Raw genomic sequence first — 23,130 nt, forward strand, 5'->3', positions numbered from 1 at the left:
CTATTCTAGGCATTGACACCCCAGTCATTAACAAGGCTTCTCTTTTCAGCCAACTAAAATTAGCTCAACCTAGGATGTCATGATCTGATATCCTTGTTGTCTATTCATCTTCTTTCTTGCAAACTAGGTTGCAAAAACTGAGAAAGACAGAAGACATGTTGATACAAACATTGATTACCTACATGAGATTTCAGAACCAATCAAGCGTTACTTGTTCAGTAGTTGAGAACTCCTGGTTATGGTGCATGGTAAAAACGAAGAAACACAGATTTCACTACTTACTATCCAACACAACCACTTGGTACAAGTTCATACACAGTAATTAATTGCAACTTACTTCCAACTATGAGGTCTAGAACATTGAGTTACATGCCGTAAACATACACAGTATGAACTAACCTTACTGTAGAACCAATGCTCATTTACATGAAGGTCTAACAGATTCCTGGCATATTGTTCCATGGCCACAAGCTGATGTTCCAGTCTTGCTCTGTGGATCCGGCGGAGAGGGAAGAAGCCAACTGATGTATGTCAAGCCCGATTTCATCGCTCGTCGTGACCAATGACTGCTCGTTGGAAATGTCCCTGCCATCGCTATTGCACCAGTCAGGAATCATTGACATCGTCGATACCGGGATATCAAGAAGTGTGGCTATGTCATCGTTCGCAAGACTAGCATCGCCTGGTTGCTCACTTTTGATCTTTGTTCCTGATGGAACCATTGGCCAATTAGCAATGGAACATTAAGTTATGAGTTTTAACAGCTCTACAAATGCTGATAATATGCTTCTCAAAAGAAGAATATAAATCATAGAAGAAATTGAAATATCTATATGCATCAGAAAATTGGACGGAGGAGCATGAAAATTATGGTTGGCTTTGAGAAGCAGTCTTCAAATTGTAGGACCAAATGCTACTTAAAAAGGGGAAAGTAGGGCCATGAAGAACATGGCAAGTGTTGCTGCGTGGTGATCTATGATTTGGTTAGTGAAATAGAAGTGGACACTTGAGGAAGGCCTCAGAAGAGATACATAGAAAGAGCTGAAGAATTAGTAAAAGGCAAAGTGGAGAGAAATAGATCAGAAGGGAAGGCATCATGAAGAGTACTAAAAGGTAAAAGCAGTCAGTGTCCTGCAATTCCATCCATCTTTGTCTGTCCTCAGACACAGACCTGCAAGGGAGAATATTTCCAGAAAAGAGAGTGGCATAGAAGAGTTCAAAGAGGCACTCAGAGGAGGTACCAACATTTACACTCCATGCATTCATTCACAACCTTAGCAATGCTGGAGAAACTACACATATGTCAAAGATGGACTGTAGACTTTGTAGGAACAAAAGATTACGAATCTTTTGAAGTATTATTTCTAACTTTAGGCATAATCAAAGTAATCAGTACTCATATTATTTCTAATGCTGAGATTACCATTGCATGCAATAGGAACAGGAAGGTAGGTTGATCAAGCTAACAAGAAAGATATGACGAAAAAACTGCGAATTCAGGCATTACTCTATGAATTCAATTTTAATAGGAACTCATTATTACTAAGCATGAAACAGAAACAGAGGGATTAGGTTTGTAAGCCTCACCCATGCAGCAATCGAAGCCTTCGAACTTGGCAGAAGAACAGCCCTGAGAAGTCTCCTTAATCCCTTCCCCATCGTTACCGCGATCGCAGAGAAGCTGTTCCCACCTCGTGCCCTCCTCGTCGGCCTCCTGCAGCTCTAAGAGCTCCGCAATTTTCATATCCTCTATGGTTTGCGTGTCCTGCAGCAGAGCCTCTAATAGGCCGCAACTGCTCGGCTCGTCGCTGCGGCCGACGGGCTCAGCGAACAATTGGCATGAAGGGAGCTCCATTTTGACGGCAAACGCCGGCGAAAATGGTGGCGGCTGATTCATAGCGTAATTCCCCAACCCTAGATGCTGCGGCGGCTGGAACAGAGAAGTCGGGGTGGGTGGCTGGGAGGCGGGTGAGGGCGGGAACCCGAGACCGAGCTGAGAGGCGAATGGATTCTGCGGGAACGGGGAGAGAGTGATTCCCGACAGAGGGCGGAAGGCGATGGGATCCACCAACGGGGGCAGCTGCAGAGATGGGAGCTCCGCGGCGAGCTGCCGAAGCGTTACGGGCGACGTTGTATTAACCTGACGCTGCGGGTCGTGGTGGTGGTGGCCGTCTAATCTGGCGTCGTCGTGCATCTCCGGTGGGTAGATAGGTAGACCAGCACGTTGGCGCCGCTTGAGGCGGGTGTTCCAGTAGTTCTTGATCTCGTTATCGGTCCTTCCGGGCAGCTGCCATGGCCGAAGAAACGAAGGAGATGAGATTTTGCACGAAGAAGAAGAGGGAGGAAGGTGGAGGAGGAGAGGAGTACTTGGGCAGCCATGCGGGCCCATTTGTTTCCGAGCTGGGCGTGGAGGCGGAGGATGAGGAGCTCCTCCTCGGGAGAGAAGGATCCCTTCTTAAGGTTGGGGCGGAGGTGGTTGGCCCAGCGGAGTCGGCAGCTCTTGCCGCAGCGGGCCAGCCCGCTGTGCCGCTGCACGGCGTTCCAGTTCCCCTCCCCGTGCCGCCGCACGTGCTCCACCAGAATCGCGTCCTCCGCCGGCGTCCACGGCCCCTTCTTCAGCCCTTCTCCTCCTCTGCCTCCCCCCTTCTTCCCCCCTTCTCCGACGGCGGATCCCTTCGCCACCGCCTGCTCCACCGTCGATGGCTCTCCTCCTTCCTCGCCCGTCATGGCTTCTTCCTTGCTTGCTTTCCGTTGAGCTCCTCCGAAGGATTCCATATTTATATCTACTCCTCTATCTGTATCAAACAACCAACGGAAACAAAATACGTATATTTATAGATAATCAAGCTAAGATAATTAAATAAACAAAACAGAAACAGGAGGTGGCGGTTGTGGGCCCCACCTGAATCACGAGGGCACCACCTGGGAGTGGGTCCAGGCCAACAGGTGGGGGCCCGCCCTCGTTTCCTATAGGGTAAAACGGGGAGCAGACACGTTTAAACGGGGCGGGGATTGTTTAGGTGGGTATGGAAGGGAGGGAGGCGTTTTGGTTACACGTAAGATCTGAGTGGCGCGAATGGTGTCGATGCTGCCAACGGGGGACCTCCGGGGGGCGGAGGGGCCCAGGGGATTAGGATCGACATGTTACTAATTGCTATAATTACTCCACTAATCGTTTGATTGATTGGGAGCAGAGACAGCGGGCGAGGGAAGAGGTGGGCCATGGAGATCGGTCCGCGTACGCCTGGGTGACCCCACACGTGGTGGCCCGCCTCCCTCTCCGCCTCGGCGCTGTCAACACGACAACAACACGTTGCTCCTCGCCCTGCCCACCATCCCTCCTCATTCCAGCCCACCGCCACCTGTCCTTCGCCTCTCCTCCCTTCAGGAGAAACCAGCCAAACACAACCGGTCTTATGGGTCGGCTCTTAACTCATTACGAAGCCACCAATGGCACGCAGGTTCTCTTATTTTGATAGCATATGAATCCTATCTAATCACATATGATTCGAGAATGTCCTAATTCCTTTGTGTTTTTATTTTATCTCTCATCACATATGATTCATGTATTTTATCCAAAATTGTATATAATAATTGTTGGATCAGAATTAGGACATCATTTCTTGGATTTATCTGACGCCAATAGCATGATCTCCTTCTAGGCTCCATCCACTTAGCTCTGGATTCAATGTTGCCACTGCATGCATTGCCATCGGAGGTGCACAAGGCCTTGTCATTATTCGAGCAACAAAGGCAACTCGAGGATACCCACCACAACATTGTTGTTTATGTTGGGTGAACACAACCTTAATGCCATCACCGAAGTTACGTGGAAATCATGTTCTCTTGATCAACTTCCTCGTAAGCTATAACACGCCTAATTAGTTCCACGTCGAAAGTTGACAATATTAAGATTGACTTATAAGAATCCGACGAATGTATTACTATTAAATTTAGTTTAAACATTTTGATCGGTGATTTAGACCGAGCAAAGTTGATATTAATTTTTTACAAATTCAAATTTTTTTATGACTATTCATAGCATATATTCACTATAATATTGCTTGTTTATTTATTTTTAAAATTTATTAATTTATTTTATAATGTGATGAAATAATAATTTTATTGGACCAAATAAAAAGGTGTAATCGAACAAATTCAATTTGTTGATAGACATATAATTGACAAATTTACAAGTAGTAGGATTGACATTTCAATAATTTTTTTTTTTAATAGGAGAAGAAGTTTAATCTATGGAAGACGGATGTGCTATTATCTATTTATATATTTATTAATTATTTCTTATTCATCATTGTTAAGGAGGAAGAGAAAGATCGATTGTGTCATCATTAAGAACACACTTAATCCCATATGTGCATTCTAATTCCGTTTTGATATGAAATATATTGATGGTCAATTATCATTCAACACATATTCGTCACATGAAAGATATTATGAATAAAAAAAATCTAAATTACCCTTCATCTATCTGCTTGTAGGGATAAAAGTTCAAGATAAGTTGTTCGAAATTATCTACCCCCTCCTCATCCACGTAGACAAAATACCGAGAGGTGGATATTGAGATAGTTACATATTATCCCATCTAAGACAAGGTATAAAAATTAATCTATGATGTTACGTGGGATTATGTCAAAAAATTTCTCTCGACATCAGTCTTATTGCAAGTGATGCCTCAGGAGCTTAACATTTTCACCTTAAAACTACCTAAGTAACTACGTTAGAAATTCTTATGCCCTCCGGTTTGAATCATATTGGATTAGATAATTCCCCTAACATGTTTCAATTCGCCTTTAAAGAGTTGTCCTAGAAGCTTGTAAAGCTCAAATAGTTTATTTTGAAAGATGCAATCAATTTATTTTGATTTCTAAATATAATTACATAATAATAATTAAAAAACTCTAATATTTGAATTAATATCGATCGTTGTCGTTCGTGTATTCCAAGCCATCTCAAATTTGACTCGAGTGCTCATTTTTCTATTTGATTTGACTTAGACGAGTTAGATAGATGATGATCTTCCACTTATTTCCATCCCAAACACAATCGGTGAATGCAAATTTGATTCTATGGATCTGAGTATATGCAACAAGAAAAAAAAAAGAAAAAATCACCATCTTTTCTTGCCGCAGACAGATTATGTTGAGAGCAATACTATTTGTGTGCATCAATCGATGGCCTTACTGCATAGGAATCTTCACGGGAGTCAGGAATCACCTGTCTCATCATCATCCCTCGACTACTGTAACATCACCCACTCTTATCCTTCAACCCGTTTTATTATTATCACTAGCTAAATTAAAAAAAACAAAAACCCTAAGTTTTACCTCTCTTATTTTTTTTCCAAACAATATTTTTTTATTCCTACAAACGTAATTTATTTACTGAAAGATAAGATTACTCTTATTATCATTAGCTCCGTTGATTATTAGTTTCACCTTGTCATTCTGTCATGATCGTTTTTACTTCGCTATCAGATATTATCTTTGTCCAACAATACCAAGATAAGGGAAAAGACTGGGAATAAAAGGGCAACCATGGCACCATCTCTACATCACTAGAAGGTCTCGTCATCTTTCATCATGCTAAGCATCAAGCTTTATTTATACATCATAAGCGTCGACTTTGGTAAAAGGTAAAACGACCGAGAGAAATGAGACAACCATGACTAAGCTTTTCCTCTCTCTTCATTGCATGGTCTATCACGTTGTAAATCGCCCATGCCTCCTTCTCGAGTTTTTTTGGTTATTTTTTACTCCTTTGATTGCCCATTTTAGGAGGTGGAGGAGGGGACCAATAAAGCCCTCCTCGAAATGAGCACCGTTAAAAATGTTAGAGGCGAAGAAAGTAAAGAAATAATAATAGCGACAGAGATGAAAGATGAAAGCCTCACGATGCGTTAATAACGTCATATGAGTGCATAGTGACAATAACATATGAGAGTGACAAACGAGGATACGATAACAACGAATTTAGAAAAAATAAGAATACTCTATTGGGATGAATTAGAAAGAGAGATTTTATGGAAAAAAATAAAACCATTTTTGAGAATTTATTTATTTATTTATTATTATTATAACAACACTCCATAGCATGAGTCGAAGAGTGTAATCTTCAAAGATGATGAGCTGAAATAGAAATAACGTAGAGATATTAAATATAAAAATATTGATAAGAAGATGTTGATGTGGCCACCATTCGTCGCCATCTGATGCGTGCAAACTACATACAACATGCCAAGTTATAGAAGATATTTACATTATACAACAAATATTCAATAAAATAACTTATATATTATTCACTGCAGACGGACACTTGTATGGGCGGAGGCGACCAAAGTCTCGCCGGAGCTTATATGTCTCGTGCCTCCTCTCAAGTTCGTACAGAACACGAGAAATGTGGCGTGCCCTTATCACTACCTTTCCATATAAGGCTAGAGGACGCCTCCCAACAGAGACCGGCAGTGACCAGCCGGCCCCCCCGCCGTTCCCTCCCTGTGCAGAGCCTCCGACCGGAGACACGTCCTCCCGCCGCGTGGAAACTGCCACGTGCCTCGTCTCATCGGGCCGCGCAGTCTTCGTGCGGGGAACTCCGCGTTCCCTGTCTGAGACGACACAGGAGAGGTCTGCCCTCGTCTTCCGCTTCCGCTTCCGCCATTTCTCGCCCAATTTACGGGGTTTTTATGGTAATCGAATAAATCGAAATAGGGGTCGAGAAAAAGCAAAAGGAGGAGCGAAGCGAAGAGGCGACAGAGAGAAATAAAGACAAAGCAGAGGAAAGAGAAGCGAAGAGAAGATACAACCTCCTCACCGGATCCCTCGCTCTTACCCGAAACCCGATAAAGCAAACCTCGACTCGAGAGAGTAAAGAAGAATATAATCAACAAAAAAAAAGGGGAGAAAAAGAAGAAGAAGAAGAAGAAGAAGAAAAAGAAAGGGTGGGTGAGATTATATCATTTCGTTGCCTTCCTCGCTTCTCCGCTCTTCCTCCTCACTTCGTTTCTGCTTGGGACAAAGAGAGAGCGAGAGAGAGGAATGGAGGAAGAGAGGGTGAGGATCGAGGAGTACGCGCACAGCCCGGCGCACTACGCTGTGGCGCTGGGCGACTCGGCTGCCGTGACCCGCCTCATCGCGTCGCTCCCCCGGCTCGCCCACCCGACCGAGGTGGCCACCGAGTCCGACTCAGCGCGCGAGGAGCGTCTCGCTGCGGAGATCGCCGCCGTACTCGACCGCCGTGACGTTCCCCGCCGCGACACCCCGCTCCACCTCGCTGTCCGCCTCGACCGCGCTGCCGCCGTCGCCGCGTTTACGGCCGCCGGCGCAGACCCGTCCCTCCAGAACGCAGCCGGATGGACCCCGCTCCAGGAGGCGCTCTGCCTCCGGCGCCGCCGCCTCGCGCTGCTGCTCCTCCGCCACCACCGCCGCTCCGCCTGGGCCAAGTTCCGCCGCCGCCTCCCGCCGCTCCTCGCGGCACTCCGCCGCGTCCCGGACTTCTACCTCGAGCTCGCCTTCCACTTCGAGAGCCCCCTCCTCCCCTTCCTCCCCCGCGCCGCCCCCTCCGACACCTACCGCATCTGGAAGCGCGGCGCCGACCTCCGCGCCGACACCTCCCTCGCCGGCTTCGACGGCCTCCGCGTCCGCCGGTCCGACCAGTCGTTTCTCTTCCTCGGCTCCGGCGCCGGCGCTGCCGCTCCCCCGGGCTCCCTCCTCGTCCTTCACCGCGGCAGGAGGGAGGTGCGTGACGCGTTCGAGGGCGCCGACGCGGCGGCGCCGGCAGCTGACGAGGCCGACATTGTTTCCGACGCCAGCGCGTATCGCCCGGGCCTCGACATCACCGCAGCACAGCTGGTCGGTCGGACCAACTGGCGGCGGCGAGAGAAGACCGAGATGGTCGGGGAATGGAAGGCCAGGGTCTACGAGGTCCACAACGTGGTCTTCAGCTTTAAGACGATGAGGGCCGCTGCTGAAGAGGAGGATGAGGACGATGACGATGGCGAGAAGCTCGTTGTCCCACTCGACCTCCATGAGGACGACGACGAGGGGTTCCTCGTGGCGGACATCCCGGAGATGCCTCCGCGGCACAGCTGCTATGAACCGAGGGGAAGGATGAGGGAGGTGGAAGAACTGGGGGGTATGGCGAGGAGGAGGAGTGTAGATGTACGACCACGGGAGGAGCACAAGGACTGGGTGAGGTTGGGGAGGGTAAGAACCGGTAGAAGGAAGGAGAAGGAGATGGTGAAGAGCCTGCGACCTGTCGTGTGGCTCACGGAGGACTTCCCGTTGAAGCTCGATGAGCTGATGCCGCTGCTGGATATACTGGCCAACAAGGTCAAGGCGGTGCGGCGCTTCCGGGAGTTGCTCACCACCAAGTTCCCGCCAGGAACTTTTCCGGTTAAGGTAATATTTCTTGTTGTAAAAGGGTAAAACACTTTCTCTCGTTGTTTCAAACAATTCAATTTTTGTGCAGAATTAGAAGCTCGTTCTGTTGCTTACCATTGAGTTTTATGATTTTGTTGCCGAATTCGAAAAACTGCAAATACACACAAAAATGATTTGCACTTCCTTTTGACTGGCACACAGGAAAAAGACTGTTTGTTGTCTGTTCTGTAACTGAAACTTGAAATGTGACCCATGCTCTTTTTTATATAATGCATTGGAGGGTGCCTAATGTTTGATTGCTACATCGTAGACCATGATGGTCTCCACACTAGCTTTGGAAGTATTGTGATATGCAGAGAACAATTTGGCACCAAAGCGACAATACATTTAAAATCAGGAAGCAAATGGTTGGTGGCCCTTCCGAGAATTAAGTTGTATTTTCATGAAAGCATATATTCTAGGATTAAAAGAAACCTGGAAGTGCATATGAGAAATTACTAGTTTGATTGATTACATGGTTGATTGGATCTCAATTTCATTAGTTAAAGTGATCTAGTATTGACAGCAAGTGCTATTTTCTTAATTTACAGACTAGAAGTCGCTATGATTTTGGTTGAAAGTCATGAAAGAATGATTCTTCAGGATCTTAGTTCTATGGCAAAGTTCAGCTCGTTGTAATGGAACAACAATTGTGTAAATGGACAAAGTTGGATAAATATAATGATGTTTCTTGATTAGTTCTTCCTCCATATAATGTTCTCAACAAATATGTTCAGGTGGGATAAATGATATTGTTACATAAGGCAGGAAAAAACAGTATCATTTTGCTACCTGTTTTAATACAATGAATCTGCATCAAGTTTCAAGCGACACACTAGATGAGCAAAATAGCCTGCTCCTGGTTGCTAGAGTATAAATTTGATGGACTTGACATTTTGGCTACTGCAACCAATTGTGTTCTGAGTTTGATGCCAGTCGGGCTCTTATTCCAAAGTTGCCTGAGTTGCAGGATTGCCAAATTTAGAAATAATGTGATGGTTTATATATGTTGACCTCCCATTATAGATGTTCATTTATAATTGTGGACTTGGTGACCAGCTCTGCGGCTTATCTCATTTTGATGGAAAAAGGGTTGCTGACATTAACTGTTGGTTCCTTTTTTCTTCTTTTTAGTTCTTAGCTCTTTTTTGTTATATTAAAGAGTCTAGGAAATAAAAAGATTAATCAAATGACTATCCTTTAAGGTCTACATCTGTCCTTTTTTTCAATCAATATAATTGTATTGTCTCGAACAATTTGTCTATACAATTTTCTTTTACACTTACAGTTTCAGTTGTAGAGTATCATGATTGCCTGAAAAACGTTATAATTTCTTCATTTGTTGTTTTGTTCATTTCCTAAAGGCTGTCATTTAATGTTGGACTTCTAATACACCAACATGCAAGCAACCATCAATGCATTTCATATATGATCTGCAGAATAGAGAGCACCTATAACTTGTGATCTTAAGCAATGGGTAACTTAAGTCAATTGCCGTCCAATCACTTTGTTTTATCATCTAGGGTGGTTTTGGTTCTCTGCATCTAAAGATAAGGCTGCAGAGTCGAATCCTTGCATTAATAGCACAATCTCATGCGTGCAGCAAGATACAAATTCACTTTGTTGATTCGTTGATTCTGTAAATTCAGAATAATGCTGTATTTAATCATTATGATCAGCATTCAAGAAGTTATGGATGTAAGTGATTTCTTGCATTTTGTCATGCCGACTTTTTGATCGCATGACAAGATGCAAGGATGTTTGCACTATTTCACATCAATTATTGCATGCTATTTGAGTGATACAAGGAACATCCTGCATCAGAATTCCCGCATGAGCTAATATAAATGCATACCTATTTAGGGGAAACAAACGCAACCTTGTCTAATGAATTTATATTTTTAACAAAGTAATCTTAAATACAAATTACATCACATGTTTAACATGTATTCATTTGGAAGTGACTAGTTTGTGAGGCCACTCAAAACCTGATAATGCTCCAGACATATAGGTTTCAGTCAGAACTATTTTAGCTGCTGAAGTTTCCAGTCACATGTGGCCTGCCAGTTGGTGGGTTGAACTCCAGCAACATCAAGAGTGAAGTAGTCTTGCATGTAACTCATAATGGTTCTTTTATCATTGCACTGCAGTGGAAGTAAGTGTGACATCCTTTGTTCTGTAGCTTTATAAGGGCATCGTATGCACTTGCATATACTGAAGCAGCATCATGGGTCACATGATCATTGCTATGCAGATTTGTTGTATTTGGCCCGAGTGTGCCTCTTTAGCTGCATATTCAATTCGCAAAAATCCTTCATCTTCTATTATTATTGAAATATTGTCTTTAGCTCTTAGTTTTATTGTTACTTGTCAATTGAATAGGTTCTTAGATGAGTATAAAATCCATCACATGCTTGAATAGATATCCAATTACGCAGGTAGATTGTTTTTCCATCTGAAACTTGAATATTACCATGAGTTTTCAAGTTTGATCCCAATTGTGTATGTTTTATTTAAGTTCTTAGTGCTTGCATCCGAGGCTTCGAGCAGCATATTTATGAGTTATCTCAGCTTGCTCTCTTTCTTCCTTACATTAATAAAGTGATGGTATTAGAGTTCCATGTTTTTCGCATCCCATACTGCGTATGTTTCTCATTTTCCATGTATATTACTGCAGGTTGCAATCCCAATTGTCCCAACTGTGAGGGTTGTCGTCACTTTTACCAAGTTTGTATATCTTCAGCAACCTGAACAGTTCTTCACACCACTCTCAAGCCCAAGGCTCTTACCTGTCCCAGAAGAAGATGAAGAAACTCATAAGGCTGAGACTCACAAGAGCTCTTGGCTATGGTGGAACACCTCCGCGGCCAAAACTTCTGCTAGCCGAACAAAATCAGTGAGTTCGTCTCAAGTGGTCGACCATGTTGACCCGTTTGACATCCCGAGCGACTACGCATGGGTTAGCATCCATTCGAAGAATCAAAGGACGAAGACCTCCAAGCCCAAAAGGGGAAAGCAGAAAGAGACAGCATGACTGACCTAGCAGATGATATCAAAGAGAGGTGGTGTGAGTTGCACAAGAAAATGTAATTAGCTCAAACTTTGTTAGATCTTTCTCACCAAAGCTAACTAAAGGATGCTTTCCAATTGATTTTAGCTTGGGCTATGGTTATGAAATCGCTGGTTTGACAGCACACGTGCCTTGAGATGTTTTATCATGTAAGGTTGGTTTGTGGTTGAGATGTAAACCGACAACCTAATTGTAGTGCCAGTTTTTGTAGTCGGATATAGGAATCCTTGATGTGGCTATTCAATTCTGTGTGTGATTTGTTCACTGTGATTTTGCAGCTCATGTAGCTCTGCTGGGATAGTTTCTCTTGCAGAATTGATTTGGCTCTCCATCCATACCTGCACGGTAAGTGAATCTTCAATTGTAGTTGTTGTTCTCTCTCACTGACCCTTGTGTATCACCTGTGCTTTTAGATCCTGACTTGTGCTTGATGCATTTCTTTTGCTTTGGCCCTGCAGAATGCTTTGGGAGATGGTTACCTTTAGAGCAGCCATTTTGGGACCAGTGGCAGTACCATGGACAAGCAAAAGCTCAACAAAATAATGTCTGCGGACCCTGCAAAAGGCCAGTCAAAGCTGAACTGAGAGCCACTGTGATCTCCGGAATTTGTGCTATCTTTTTGTGATGCTGATTTGTGGATGTCTTGCTCATGCTAAAAGCTTATGGTGCTGAAAGGGGTCAACATGGGTCAGGTAATACTTGACCAGAATTCTTTTCGTTCTCCAGTGGAGTCAGATACGATCAATTAAAATACATCTTTGAATCATCCCCATTTATTTGTATACTTTTTCTTTCTATTTCCTACATTGTTTGGGTTGGGCTATTATATCAGTATCCAAACTTTACCTCAAATTTGCATCTCAAGCAAATGTATGGCCATTCTGGGCGCAATAGTAATCAGTATGCCATGGAGATCTTGCCATAGTGTAGCATGTTGTTGTGATGTTATCCTCCTAACTTAGCAACGGTGCTTGTGAACATTGCCATTTTGCAGATCATCGTTAGTCACAACTCTTGATGGGATAAGAGTCTAAATCACTAGCTATAATCGGAAAAGCTCAAGTCAAAATCAATAATAATGAACACTTATATGCGTTCCCTTCAATCTTTCGAGATCAAACAAATTAGGGGTGTCGCAGTCTCCCGAGTTTATAGATTCATCATTGAAGAGAAAAATCTTTGGTTCTTGCACATGAACCATCTTCTGCATCACAGATGATGATTTAGAGTGCAGGTGTTCTTGCTCCTGAGCTCCGTGTGCTCCTCTGTTCATCAATGTTCATATGCTTCATCTGAAGCACCAGTCCTAACAAGGATCAACCCTATGTTCTTCGCCATGTGGCTAACATCGTCTTCGTAAGATCTCATGCTGTGTTGTTTTACTGCACTGGACCGCTGCGACAGAAAGCATTCCTCCTCCTGCGACATGTCCACAGTGTGCTAACAATGCTGCAGTTCCTTGAGGCTCTCTGTCTTCCATTTCCCCCTAAGTGCTGCGTTCAAAATCCTTTCTTGGTTATTGAACTGCCATGAATTTATTCCACATATAGTGATAGATTGCTTTTTAATTATATGGAGGTTGCATGACATTTTATGGTGTTCATTACTTTTTCTTGGTGACCGATACGAATATAATGATGCATCGAAAATTATCGTTACTTCGCGTCGTCATATGACCGACACCTTTGTCATCAGAAGAATGATATATTATCATCTTCTGGATGATATTACGGTCAATCTAGCTCTACAAAAATTAGTACATAGGATTCGATTGTATCTTAGGTCAAAGGAGTATTTAATTATGATCTCAAGTACAACATTTGCTCTCACTTGGACTTAGCATTTGATTAAATTCTGGGAACCTCTTATTAATTTAAAAATCAGAGGTGCCTTATTAGGAATGCCTCAACGCAATCTTACAGAGTTCGGAGATGTCTTCTCCCGACATCACTTCATTCTGATATGAATGTGGAGTAGGACCTTAGCTTGCAACTTTTTCTTGAAGTTTATGATGTTTGAACTCAGCTATTCATGTCTGTAAATCAACCTCTCTCTCTTATACATACTTGCAGTTTGGTAGATCCAAAACTTCCACATATTCTATTTCCTTGTCAATCCATCTTAGCCTTCACCTTATCATCGACTATAGTGCAAGAACACTCATCTACATGACCAGTGATGACAACTTGTGTTAGTTGAATCACTATCCAACTAGGCCCAAATTGGAACCATAGACATCTCACCTACTGACCATGAGCAATCAGTCTAACAAGCATCAAAGTTTTCTTGAATCTAACATGGCAAAAAGCATTTAGCCTTGTTCAAGGACCACTGATTTGACTCCAACTTGTCTGGGCAAAACTCTTGCAGGCTGCTGCATCACCATGCCCCAATCATTTAGCCCCTCTTCAAGGTTCCTGACAGTATAAAGTTAGGAAGCTGAGCCATTGGATAGCTATGGAACCAAATGAGGCAGATGCCATGTCCTTCCCAAAGAGATATGCTGTCTAGTATTTCTCTGATGTAGCTCAGCTCTTCATCACTCCATCAGTAAGATGTAAAGAAAATAGAAGGTAGAGAAAACAGTGCTCTTGCTCTTTCGTAAGGACAAGATTCCCCTGGAACTCCCAGCTAGCAGCAAATTATTGTGAGGAACCTGGTATAGGAATCTACTTTTGCCTACCATCATGCATGAGAACCTTAGGAAATGGTCCTTTATCAGATACATTTGTCTATGAAGAAGCATGGTAATGGCAAATCGAAGCCTTCGTATTTCTCTTAGTTTCATGTTCATCAACATGCAAAGCAGTCTTTCTTTCATCAGAGAGTGAAGAGGGATCAAAGATAGACTAGAATTCATACCTTGGATGAAGTGCTTGGAGTGAAGGAGAGATATTGACGCGGCTCAATCCAATTCCATGGCTATGTCAGCAGCCAACCATGTCTTCGGATTGAGACACGCCAATACCTCTTGTGAAACAAGCACCGTCTGTCAAAAACTCAACCTCTGATCTCCTTGCCTCCATCACGAACACAGAGATGGTGGTTCTGAGTTGGATTGAAGAGCCAAGAAGCAAAGCTTGTGGGTTGGGAAGGAGAGAGAGAGAGAGAGAGATAGAGAGAGAGAGAGAGAGAGAGAGAGGCAATGGAGGTGGTAAGGAGGGGCATCAACTGTGGAGAAGAAAGCTGCATGAAGCTTAATTCTTCGCGAAGAGCATCTTCCTTTGTGTAAGCTTTCTCCTTCAGTTCATATTTGGATTGGCTTAAGAATGCTACAGAAAGGGAAACAGGAAAAGAAGATGAAAGCGGAGAAAGGGGATGTGATGGAGACAAAGATGAGATTGCCTTATGGTTATGGCGGCTACGCATATAGTGTTGTTCTATCTCACATAGTTTTCCTTAAGAAAAAAAATCTCCATATCAAAAGAAATTTTCTGAAACCATTAATCAAATATAAGGGAATTATACACTCTCTTGATTCAACAAAAAATCTACGATCTCACACATTCTCTCTCATATAAATTTTGAAAACTCTTTTTTCTTAATTTTTTAGATGAAATCACTTAAAAGTACTTTTTTTCTATACCTCATGGTCATCAAAACCTTGAATATGTATATAAGATGTTATATCACTACAAAAACTTAATTCCTAAGGATTTTAGGTAATATGAAATCTGCTAGACTTTTGAAAATACTTATCAAATCTTGAGATATTCTACTGATGTGGGAAGTGCTTATAGTAGAATTTCAGTCATGTTTCTATGGCAATTTTAAGTAAATACTTGTTTTTATAACCATACCATTTTATTAGAATTAGCAGTGGCACCTCATACACATTCAAGGTTTTAGATCCAGATTGGATACTCTCTTTTGTTTGTGTCTGGATAGATTTTTCTGCTCACTATGAACACCACAAAAAACTATGTAAATTTTACCATCTTAAAGTGACCATGGGGCATTGAGGATCATAGCAAGAGGAGACAGTGGAAAGGAACGTCAACTGTTACAGCAATTGGCTGCAATACTAGAGGTAAAGGGCATAGACCTGCAGGTATTACATGGGGCTGGCTACAAGGACTCATCCATGATGCTCTTGCTTGGAATCTGGATGGAGCCACAGAGAGAGAGAGAGAGAGAGAGAGAGAGAGAGAGAGAGATGTGGTGGGTGGGTTGCATTAACTTCTCAGGGACCATCAGTTTCCTCCTCTCTTGCACAAAGAACAACCACGTACTAATACCCATAAGCTTCCAATCCCAAGAGCTGCTGGTGCTGCATCACTCTCATGCCACGAGGCCACCAGTTTGTGCAGGTGTGGCCTCATATTTCTCGGTTACAGACATCCTTTTCTTCCTTTCTACTTTCTATCTTTTGCTAAATTGTTTATGGTTTGAGATGACGAACAAGTGTTTGTTAAGGTGACAGATTGATAGTAAAATGCAAGAAAAGAAGAAAGTTCCCCATTCTCTTGTGGAGGATCATTGCTTATTCTTAAGGTGAGGTTTCACTTGATTAGGTGCAATCCAGAGACCAAATCCTGTTCATGGTTGATCACCCTACAGTGGAACCTCATCCATAAAATAATCCGGCAGTAGAAAATTCTGCAGACACTCCACAGGAGTTGTTGCACAAGAGAGGACAGACACCTGCACTCAAAAGACTTTTAATGAATCAATGAATTGCTCTCGATTCTACTATTGCAGCTCTCATCTGCAAAAACTGAAGGTGCCCACGATGGTTAAACTTGGCAGAAAGTAGCAGCATTACTCCACCTTGGTGAAGGCCAGAGAAACACAAGCTATCCAAGAACAAACAGATGGTGAGCACTTCGAGAGTGAGCGTGGAACGGAGCGTCGGGCCACATGTACTTCGACAACACTGTTTGGTGGATCCACCCATGTAATGATTGCAGAGTGGCGTAGAAGGAGAGCATTTAATGGCATCACGCGAGGTGGTATCTCCTGCAGGACCGCTGCCTCCGCTCTGCTTCGGAGCTGTCAATTGAAGCCACGGGCATTCATTGACGGTGGGGGCTCTGTTTCCCCTTTGTTGGTGGAGACTCCTTCTCTTCCTTCTTTGTCCTCTCACTTGCTCGGAATAGTCTGCTCTCCATCTGTTGGGCCGAGGATGCAGACCCAAAGCCTACACTCCTTGGGGCTCGTCGGTCGTAGGCCCGTAGACCCCACTCTCAAAGCTAACCTTGCGGGCCAATGGTTTAGGCCCAAACCTGGGCCCATGATTCGTAGGCTGTACCCTTAGGCCGGTGGACGACGGCGCGTATAGGCCTATGAGCCTGGGGCCCTTTATGGGGTCCTGGAAAAAGGATGGACCCCACTCTTACTTGCTGAGAAGAAACCCTGAATCCTGGCTCAAATATAATTGGAGTTGCACCTCGTCGTCACATCTGTATTAGTCTGGAACACAGTGCCATGGAGATTATAAGAGAATAGATATATATATAGGCAATCACACACACGTTACCTGAGTGCAGAAATGTGTTGTATTTCATCGATCAATGAGATAAAATAATTCGTAAAAGAAGGAAAAAAAGATTCTTCCTCGTGTCCTTTATTCTAATTTCTCGAGATGGTGAAGGAACCGTACCCTTAAAGGTCTAATGATGCATAAGAGCCTTTGTCGGATTGGACAATATGATTAACTAGTTAACTAATTGTTTGGACTCTTCGTTGCATAGTGTGGCGGCTTAATTTGCAATCGACGTCAATTGCGGTACTGCGACAGTGCGCAGAAAGATTGACTTAGTGGCCTCATCTGCATAACGTCCTCTTTTCGGAGGAACTATAGTCTCATGGGTTCGTATGTAATGATCCCAGTGAATCCTCTTGTTCATGACGAACGACATGAAAGAAAGAAAGGAAGCATGGTCTTCCAAGAGACCAGAGAACACCTGGAAACCCCCACACACATCCGACTGCCTCTCTATCTGCTACCATCTTCTGAGAGAGAGAGAGAGAGAGAGGACTCCACTTCGTGGGGTTGTAGAGGAAAGGACCGATGGCCACTCCCATCACTGCGAATTCCCGGGTAATAATAATCCATGCATCAGTTCCCGGGGATAACGTTGGGGGCAGACTCTCCAATCCCTCGCCTCCACCTTATGCTCCCGCAACGCCAGTGGAATTCCCACCCGACCAGAGAACACTATTGCCATATGAGGAAAAAACAAGTTTGGTATCCTTTCTGTGGGCTGGCTGACTCCCTGCTCTGAGAGAGAGAGAGAGAGAGAGAGAGAGAGAGAGAGATCAGTTTTGCTTGCTTCAAATCACATTTACATCAGACTGGATTGATGTTTGCCCTCTCACTCGCTTCAGTCCTGTGGACACTTTGAGTCACCCCTCCCTACCTCCCACTTCCCTCATGGTACGCCCTTTAATTTATAGGTGGTGGTGGGGTGCAATAAAGAGACCCACCTGGTTAATGCAACCATCTCAAGAAGCCTATATAGTACTGATGTCTCCTCTGATCAACACAATCCTGATAAAGCTCGGTGATGAGCGCAGGAATCATGTGAGTGGGGAGGGGAGGGATCCTCATCTTGTGGAGCCTCAAGCTGTGACATGGTGACTCTTGTTTAGCTAGACATGGCGGACGGTGACGAGGACTTCGAGGAGGAGGAGGTTTGGGCAGTTGTCATGGAGAGGAAGGAAGCCAGCAGTCCAAGGTCTAGAAGAGGTAAGGATTCTTCGTGTCATGCTTCTGCTGCCGCTCGCCGGCTTCCAACCGGTGCAAGGATGATCCCGAGGTCCGCCGCGGGTTCAGAAGCAAGCGGTCGAGACCGCAAGCAATCTGCTCCCGTTAGCATCCCTGACTGGTCCAAGGTTTATGGGCATGGCCAGGGGCCGAGTTCCGTAGCTACCGGCGACGAAGACGGCTGTGATCGTCGCGGCGGCACCAGTGAGAATGATGAGGACGACGAGGACGACGACAGAGCCCCTCCACACGAATGGCTCGCGAAGAAGATGGCCAGGAGCCAGATCTCGTCCTCCTCCGTCTGTGAAGGCGCCGGGAGAACGCTCAAGGGCAGAGATCTAAGGAAGGTGAGGAACGCTGTGCTCACCAAGACTGGTTTCTTAGAGTAAGATAGGAGTAGGAGGAGCAGTGGCGATATAGTAGTAAGAGGAGAGGTTGATGTGGGGGAGTATGATGGCTTCCTGTGAACAGAGTACGTCAGTGCTGCTTTTGGGCTACGTCGTCGTTTGCTTTTCCTTTTCCTTCTCATGTTTGTTAGCTTCTTTTGCCTGGCAGCATTGAAATTTTGTCTGGTGAGTTGTGCGTTACCGAGCTCAGGGAGAAGACGATGAGAACTGAGAGGTTCTCTTTTTGGTGCTGTAGATCACTTGGCATGTGTAACCTCTGAACTACATGTCCCTCGCTAATACTATGTGCAAGGAATGTCTTTTTTTGCTCGAGGAAAAGTGGGTTCCCTTTCTTATTCTGTTGCCATGTGAATTGTTTCCCCACCACCATGTGCACTCCTCATTCTCTGCTCATCTCTTTTTTACTGTGCGTGTGGGCGAGAGACCGAGAGAGAGAGAGAGAGAGAGAGAGAGAGAGAGAGAGAGAATAGATTCTCGTGGGCCAAACTTCATACTCGTGTCTGCATCACCGCTTCACTAATCATAGAGCGATGACCCACATCAACTCAAGTCACTTTGATTTCAAGTTCACACATCTGGGTTCATACTACTGCTGCAAGTTCAAAATGGCAGCTCCCATGACGAACTCACAGAAGAAGGTGGAGTTCATGTATAGCAGCAGCAGCAGGCTTCATGGCAGAAGTCCGACGGCAGTTTATTTGGAAAAGATTGGCTTAGTGCTTGCACACCAACGTCTTCTAATGACTTCTCCAACTAGTTAGTACACCTGAACTACACGATAGACTATTAGAAATGATTGAGCCATCAAAGCCAAACACACACACGGCTGCAGTACTTGTACCAATGTGGTATGCATCGTAGCTTTTGGGTGAATGCTAATCCTAGAAAGCAAGTGGGAACTTACTTGATTTAGGTCTCTTATTCTCCTAGGCTCATATGTCATTTCATCTCGATCACACTTCTACCACCGCCAATGTGAAGGTTGTATCAGTACGAGTGCCAAAGCCAAAGCAATGCAACAACTACAACCGGTGAAGAATCTCCCACAGCTCCACATTGTTCCCCGAAGAATGTACTCTTCTTTACTCTCTGCTGCATCCTTTCCCACCGCATTCAAACGTTACCAAAGAAGGAAGGGGAGAATCGTCAAACGTAAGACTTCCATCAGACAAAATCTAGCCTTATCCCCGACCCAATCCAACCCTCCCTCCACCTCTCGTTTCCCTCGCTCGTCTTCCCTACTTCCTCACCATCCACACCTCCAACTCAGGCACCAACATACACTCTCCCCATCTTCTTCTTCTTCGTTCCACTCGGCTTGTTGCTAGTGACAAGCATGTCTTGCTCCAACCTCACCGCAATGTGGGCTTCCCCAAAGACGTGCGACCTCGACCACCTCTCCTCGCGCTCCTTCCTCGCCCCCTCCCGACTCCTCTCGGCCGCGCCCGCGCCGGCCTCGTAGCCCCGCCTGCCGCCTTCCACCGCCGCGCACTGCGGTCTCCGCGACCACATCGACTCCGTGAAGAACACCCAGAAGATCACGGAGGCCATGAAGCTCGTAGCGGCGGCCAAGGTCCGCCGCGCCCAGGAGGCCGTCGTCAGTGGACGACCCTTCTCTGAAACCCTCGTCGAGGTGCTCTACAACATCAACGAGCAGCTGCAGACGGAGGACGTGGACGTGCCCCTCACCCGCGTTCACCCCGTCCGCAAGATCGCCCTCGTGGTGGTTACCGCCGATCGTGGCCTCTGTGGCGGCTTCAACAATAACATCATCAAAAAGGCGGAGCAGCGCATCAGGGAGCTCTCCGCCCTGGGCATCGCCTACACCGTCATCAGCGTGGGGGAAGAAGGGTAACAGCTACTTCCAGCGCCGCCCCAACATCCCCGTCGATCGCTTCCTCGAGGTCGGCAGCCTGCCCACCACCAAGGAGGCCCAGGCCATCGCCGACGACGTCTTCTCCCTCTTCGTCAGCGAGGACGTCGACACGGTGGAGCTCCTCTACACCAAGTTCGTCTCCCTCGTCAAGTCTGACCCGGTCATCCACACCCTCCTCCCGCTCTCCCCCAAGGGCGAGATCTGCGACGTCAACGACGTCTGCGTCGACGCCGCCGAGGACGAGCTCTTCCGCCTCACCACCAAGGAACGGAATCTGACGGTGGAGCGGGAGACGGTGCGCACCCCGACGCCCGCCTTCTCCCCCATCCTTCAGTTCGAGCAGGACCCGGTGCAGATCCTGGACGCGCTGCTGCCGCTCTACCTCAACAGCCAGATCCTGAGGGCCCTGCAGGAGTCGCTGGCGAGCGAGGTCGCCGCGAGGATGACCGCTATGAGCAACGCCACCGACAACGCCGTGGAGCTGAGGAGGACGCTCTCCATCGTCTACAACCGGGAGCGGCAGGCCAAGATCACCGGTGGGATATTGGAGATTGTCGCAGGCGCCGACGCCCTCTCCTAATTAGTCTGTTCCATTCTTCTTCTTCTTCTTCTTCTTGTGTTACAAGTCTTGTGCTACACGGGGCTGCAACTTCTCCAAATGTTTACGAGGAAGGCATGCAACTATGAAGACAGATATCTTCTCAAAGAAGATAGATATATCCATCATCACCTTATGATTATGATTCCTTTCTTTAATTTAATGGAGGATAAACAGTTATAAAATAATGTTATAGTGAGAACATAACACAAAAAAATTGTCATATTTTAATGCAGTGTTTGCGAGATGTCACCATTATTATTACTTTGTTTAGATTCCAAATATAAGCGCTCTCTTTTTATTTGTTTTTATTTTAATTACTCCACGTGAGACATTATAACGGCGATGTGTTTATCGTACGATTATTTACACATAACACCAGACATTATAACGGCGCCATCATTGCGACCGACATACCAATTCGCGCTCGCCGCGCGACAGACGCTACTTCATCTCGATACCAATTCGCGCTCGCCCTCCGCCGACGAGCGGTGGCGCCAACTCGTCATCTCCACTTTGCCCCACGCGTTGCGCCACGCTCCGCTCGCGACATCTCCCCGCCCCCGTCGTCGTCATGTTCGCCCCCCCTCCCCCACCGCTCGATCTCGCTCGCGGGACTCGGCCCTCCAAAACCCTACCCCTCTCCCGCCTCCTCTTCTTGGTTTCCGTCAATCGTCTCGGCGTCTCGAGGTCGTTCGGTTCCCTCTCATGGCGGCACGTGTGTCCGGTCCAGAGTCGATGGGTATGTTCTTGGACATGCTTGGATTTGTTGTTCTTGATTCGGTTCTTTGTGCCGGATCTTTACGCCGAATTCTCATAGTATTACCATGATCTCACATTACGTTGTAGCAAAGAAAAACAACAAGTAATGTTGATATGATTTGTGAAGAGAAAGGTCTTTAAGATGCCTGGATATGGTTAATAGTTTCGTCCCCTTTTGTTAGTGCTTTATATCTGAATGCTCTTTTGACAACCAGATACTTCCGATTGTCTCATTAATATGTCTTACTTGACTGGTTATCTCCTAGATGGTGCTGCTGCAGATGTTTATGAGTATATCTTGACCAGTCCCCCAAAGCCTGGCGGTGGCGAATTTGGAAGCTTCTACAGTTCATCTGCACTGCATGATGGAAGAATTGGTAATATAATTGCTGTTTTCTCTATCTTGGTATTATGATCTCTAATGTGAATTATCTCATGCACTCCATGATCCAAGAATTTGTGATACAGCTTCTATTTTCTTTTATCTTGAGAATATAATCCTTAATTTGAATTATCTCGTGCAATATTGTATTTTCTGCGTGTGTGCTTGATGAGCATATGTTGGAGGCCTCAGCATTTTACCCATTGGCATGCTACAAGGATGCTGCTTAGAATTTATCAAAAGTCGGAAGGTGATCTTCCTAAGGAAGATATAAATCTAGATTTGCACATGAATTTTGTTGGTTGGAGTGGCACGGTTTAGGATCCTCTCTAATATGTATGGACCAAATTCCCTCTCTCACTTGTACATATATTCATCTCACTGTCCATCACACCCATCTTCACTTGTACATATATTCATCTCTACCAACAGGTGGGTTTGTCTTGAATGGATGGTGGAGATGTTAAAAGGAGGAAGGGATGACTTGAGATGGAGGAAATGGACAGTACAATTGTCTATATGAATGGAGAGGATCCTAACCCAAGCCTTATGAGCCCTCCCATCTTCATGGCTCCGAAGTTGTTATGTGTAGACAAACAAAGTATAACAGAGACAGAAAGGAGGAGTTCCTAATCTTGTAAAGGAGTTGCTCCACGTTATGGGATAGTATTTCTATTTTGTCTACAAGGGAAAAAGTGCATATCTTGAAGGACCGTGCAATGTACTTTTTAAGTTTTGGTTCAAATCTAATATGACACTGCATGGATATATTTTACAACAGCGACACAGTAACGCTGTTTTTCAGCATCTAATTATGCAGCCATATATCTTGAGGAAAATCGTTGTGGAAATTTGAACCATGATTTTAGAAGACACTGGGTGTATAATACA

The 23,130-nt window shown here is 45.1% G+C and overlaps 3 protein-coding genes and 1 pseudogene across 3 annotated transcripts; 3 read left to right on the forward strand and 1 right to left on the reverse strand.

The window, feature by feature from the left end:
- Positions 1 to 251: 251 nt before the first annotated feature.
- LOC103975592 (transcription factor MYB97) lies at positions 252 to 2,769 on the reverse strand. Its single transcript, XM_009390603.3, has 3 exons — positions 2,368 to 2,769; positions 1,588 to 2,287; positions 252 to 709 (listed from the first exon to the last, which is right to left on the reverse strand). The coding sequence occupies exons 1-3, from the start codon at positions 2,725 to 2,727 to the stop codon at positions 435 to 437; spliced, it is 1,335 nt and encodes a 444-aa protein (XP_009388878.2). The 5' UTR covers positions 2,728 to 2,769; the 3' UTR covers positions 252 to 434.
- Positions 2,770 to 6,749: 3,980 nt separating this feature from the next.
- LOC103975591 (uncharacterized) lies at positions 6,750 to 11,769 on the forward strand. The gene is made up of 2 exons (XM_009390602.3): positions 6,750 to 8,414; positions 11,113 to 11,769. The coding sequence occupies exons 1-2, from the start codon at positions 7,053 to 7,055 to the stop codon at positions 11,467 to 11,469; spliced, it is 1,719 nt and encodes a 572-aa protein (XP_009388877.2). The 5' UTR covers positions 6,750 to 7,052; the 3' UTR covers positions 11,470 to 11,769.
- A 6,168-nt stretch (positions 11,770 to 17,937) lies between these two features.
- LOC103975590 (protein S40-7-like) lies at positions 17,938 to 18,926 on the forward strand. The gene has a single exon (XM_009390601.3). It carries the CDS (start codon positions 18,106 to 18,108, stop codon positions 18,601 to 18,603), a length of 498 nt encoding a protein of 165 aa, XP_009388876.1. The 5' UTR covers positions 17,938 to 18,105; the 3' UTR covers positions 18,604 to 18,926.
- An 878-nt stretch (positions 18,927 to 19,804) lies between these two features.
- LOC135631492 (ATP synthase gamma chain 1, chloroplastic-like) lies at positions 19,805 to 21,320 on the forward strand (annotated as a pseudogene).
- The last annotated feature ends 1,810 nt before the right edge of the window (positions 21,321 to 23,130 follow it).

This window comes from Musa acuminata, chromosome BXJ3-2 (genome assembly GCF_036884655.1).
Source record: "Musa acuminata AAA Group cultivar baxijiao chromosome BXJ3-2, Cavendish_Baxijiao_AAA, whole genome shotgun sequence".
Lineage (NCBI taxonomy): Eukaryota > Viridiplantae > Streptophyta > Magnoliopsida > Zingiberales > Musaceae > Musa > Musa acuminata.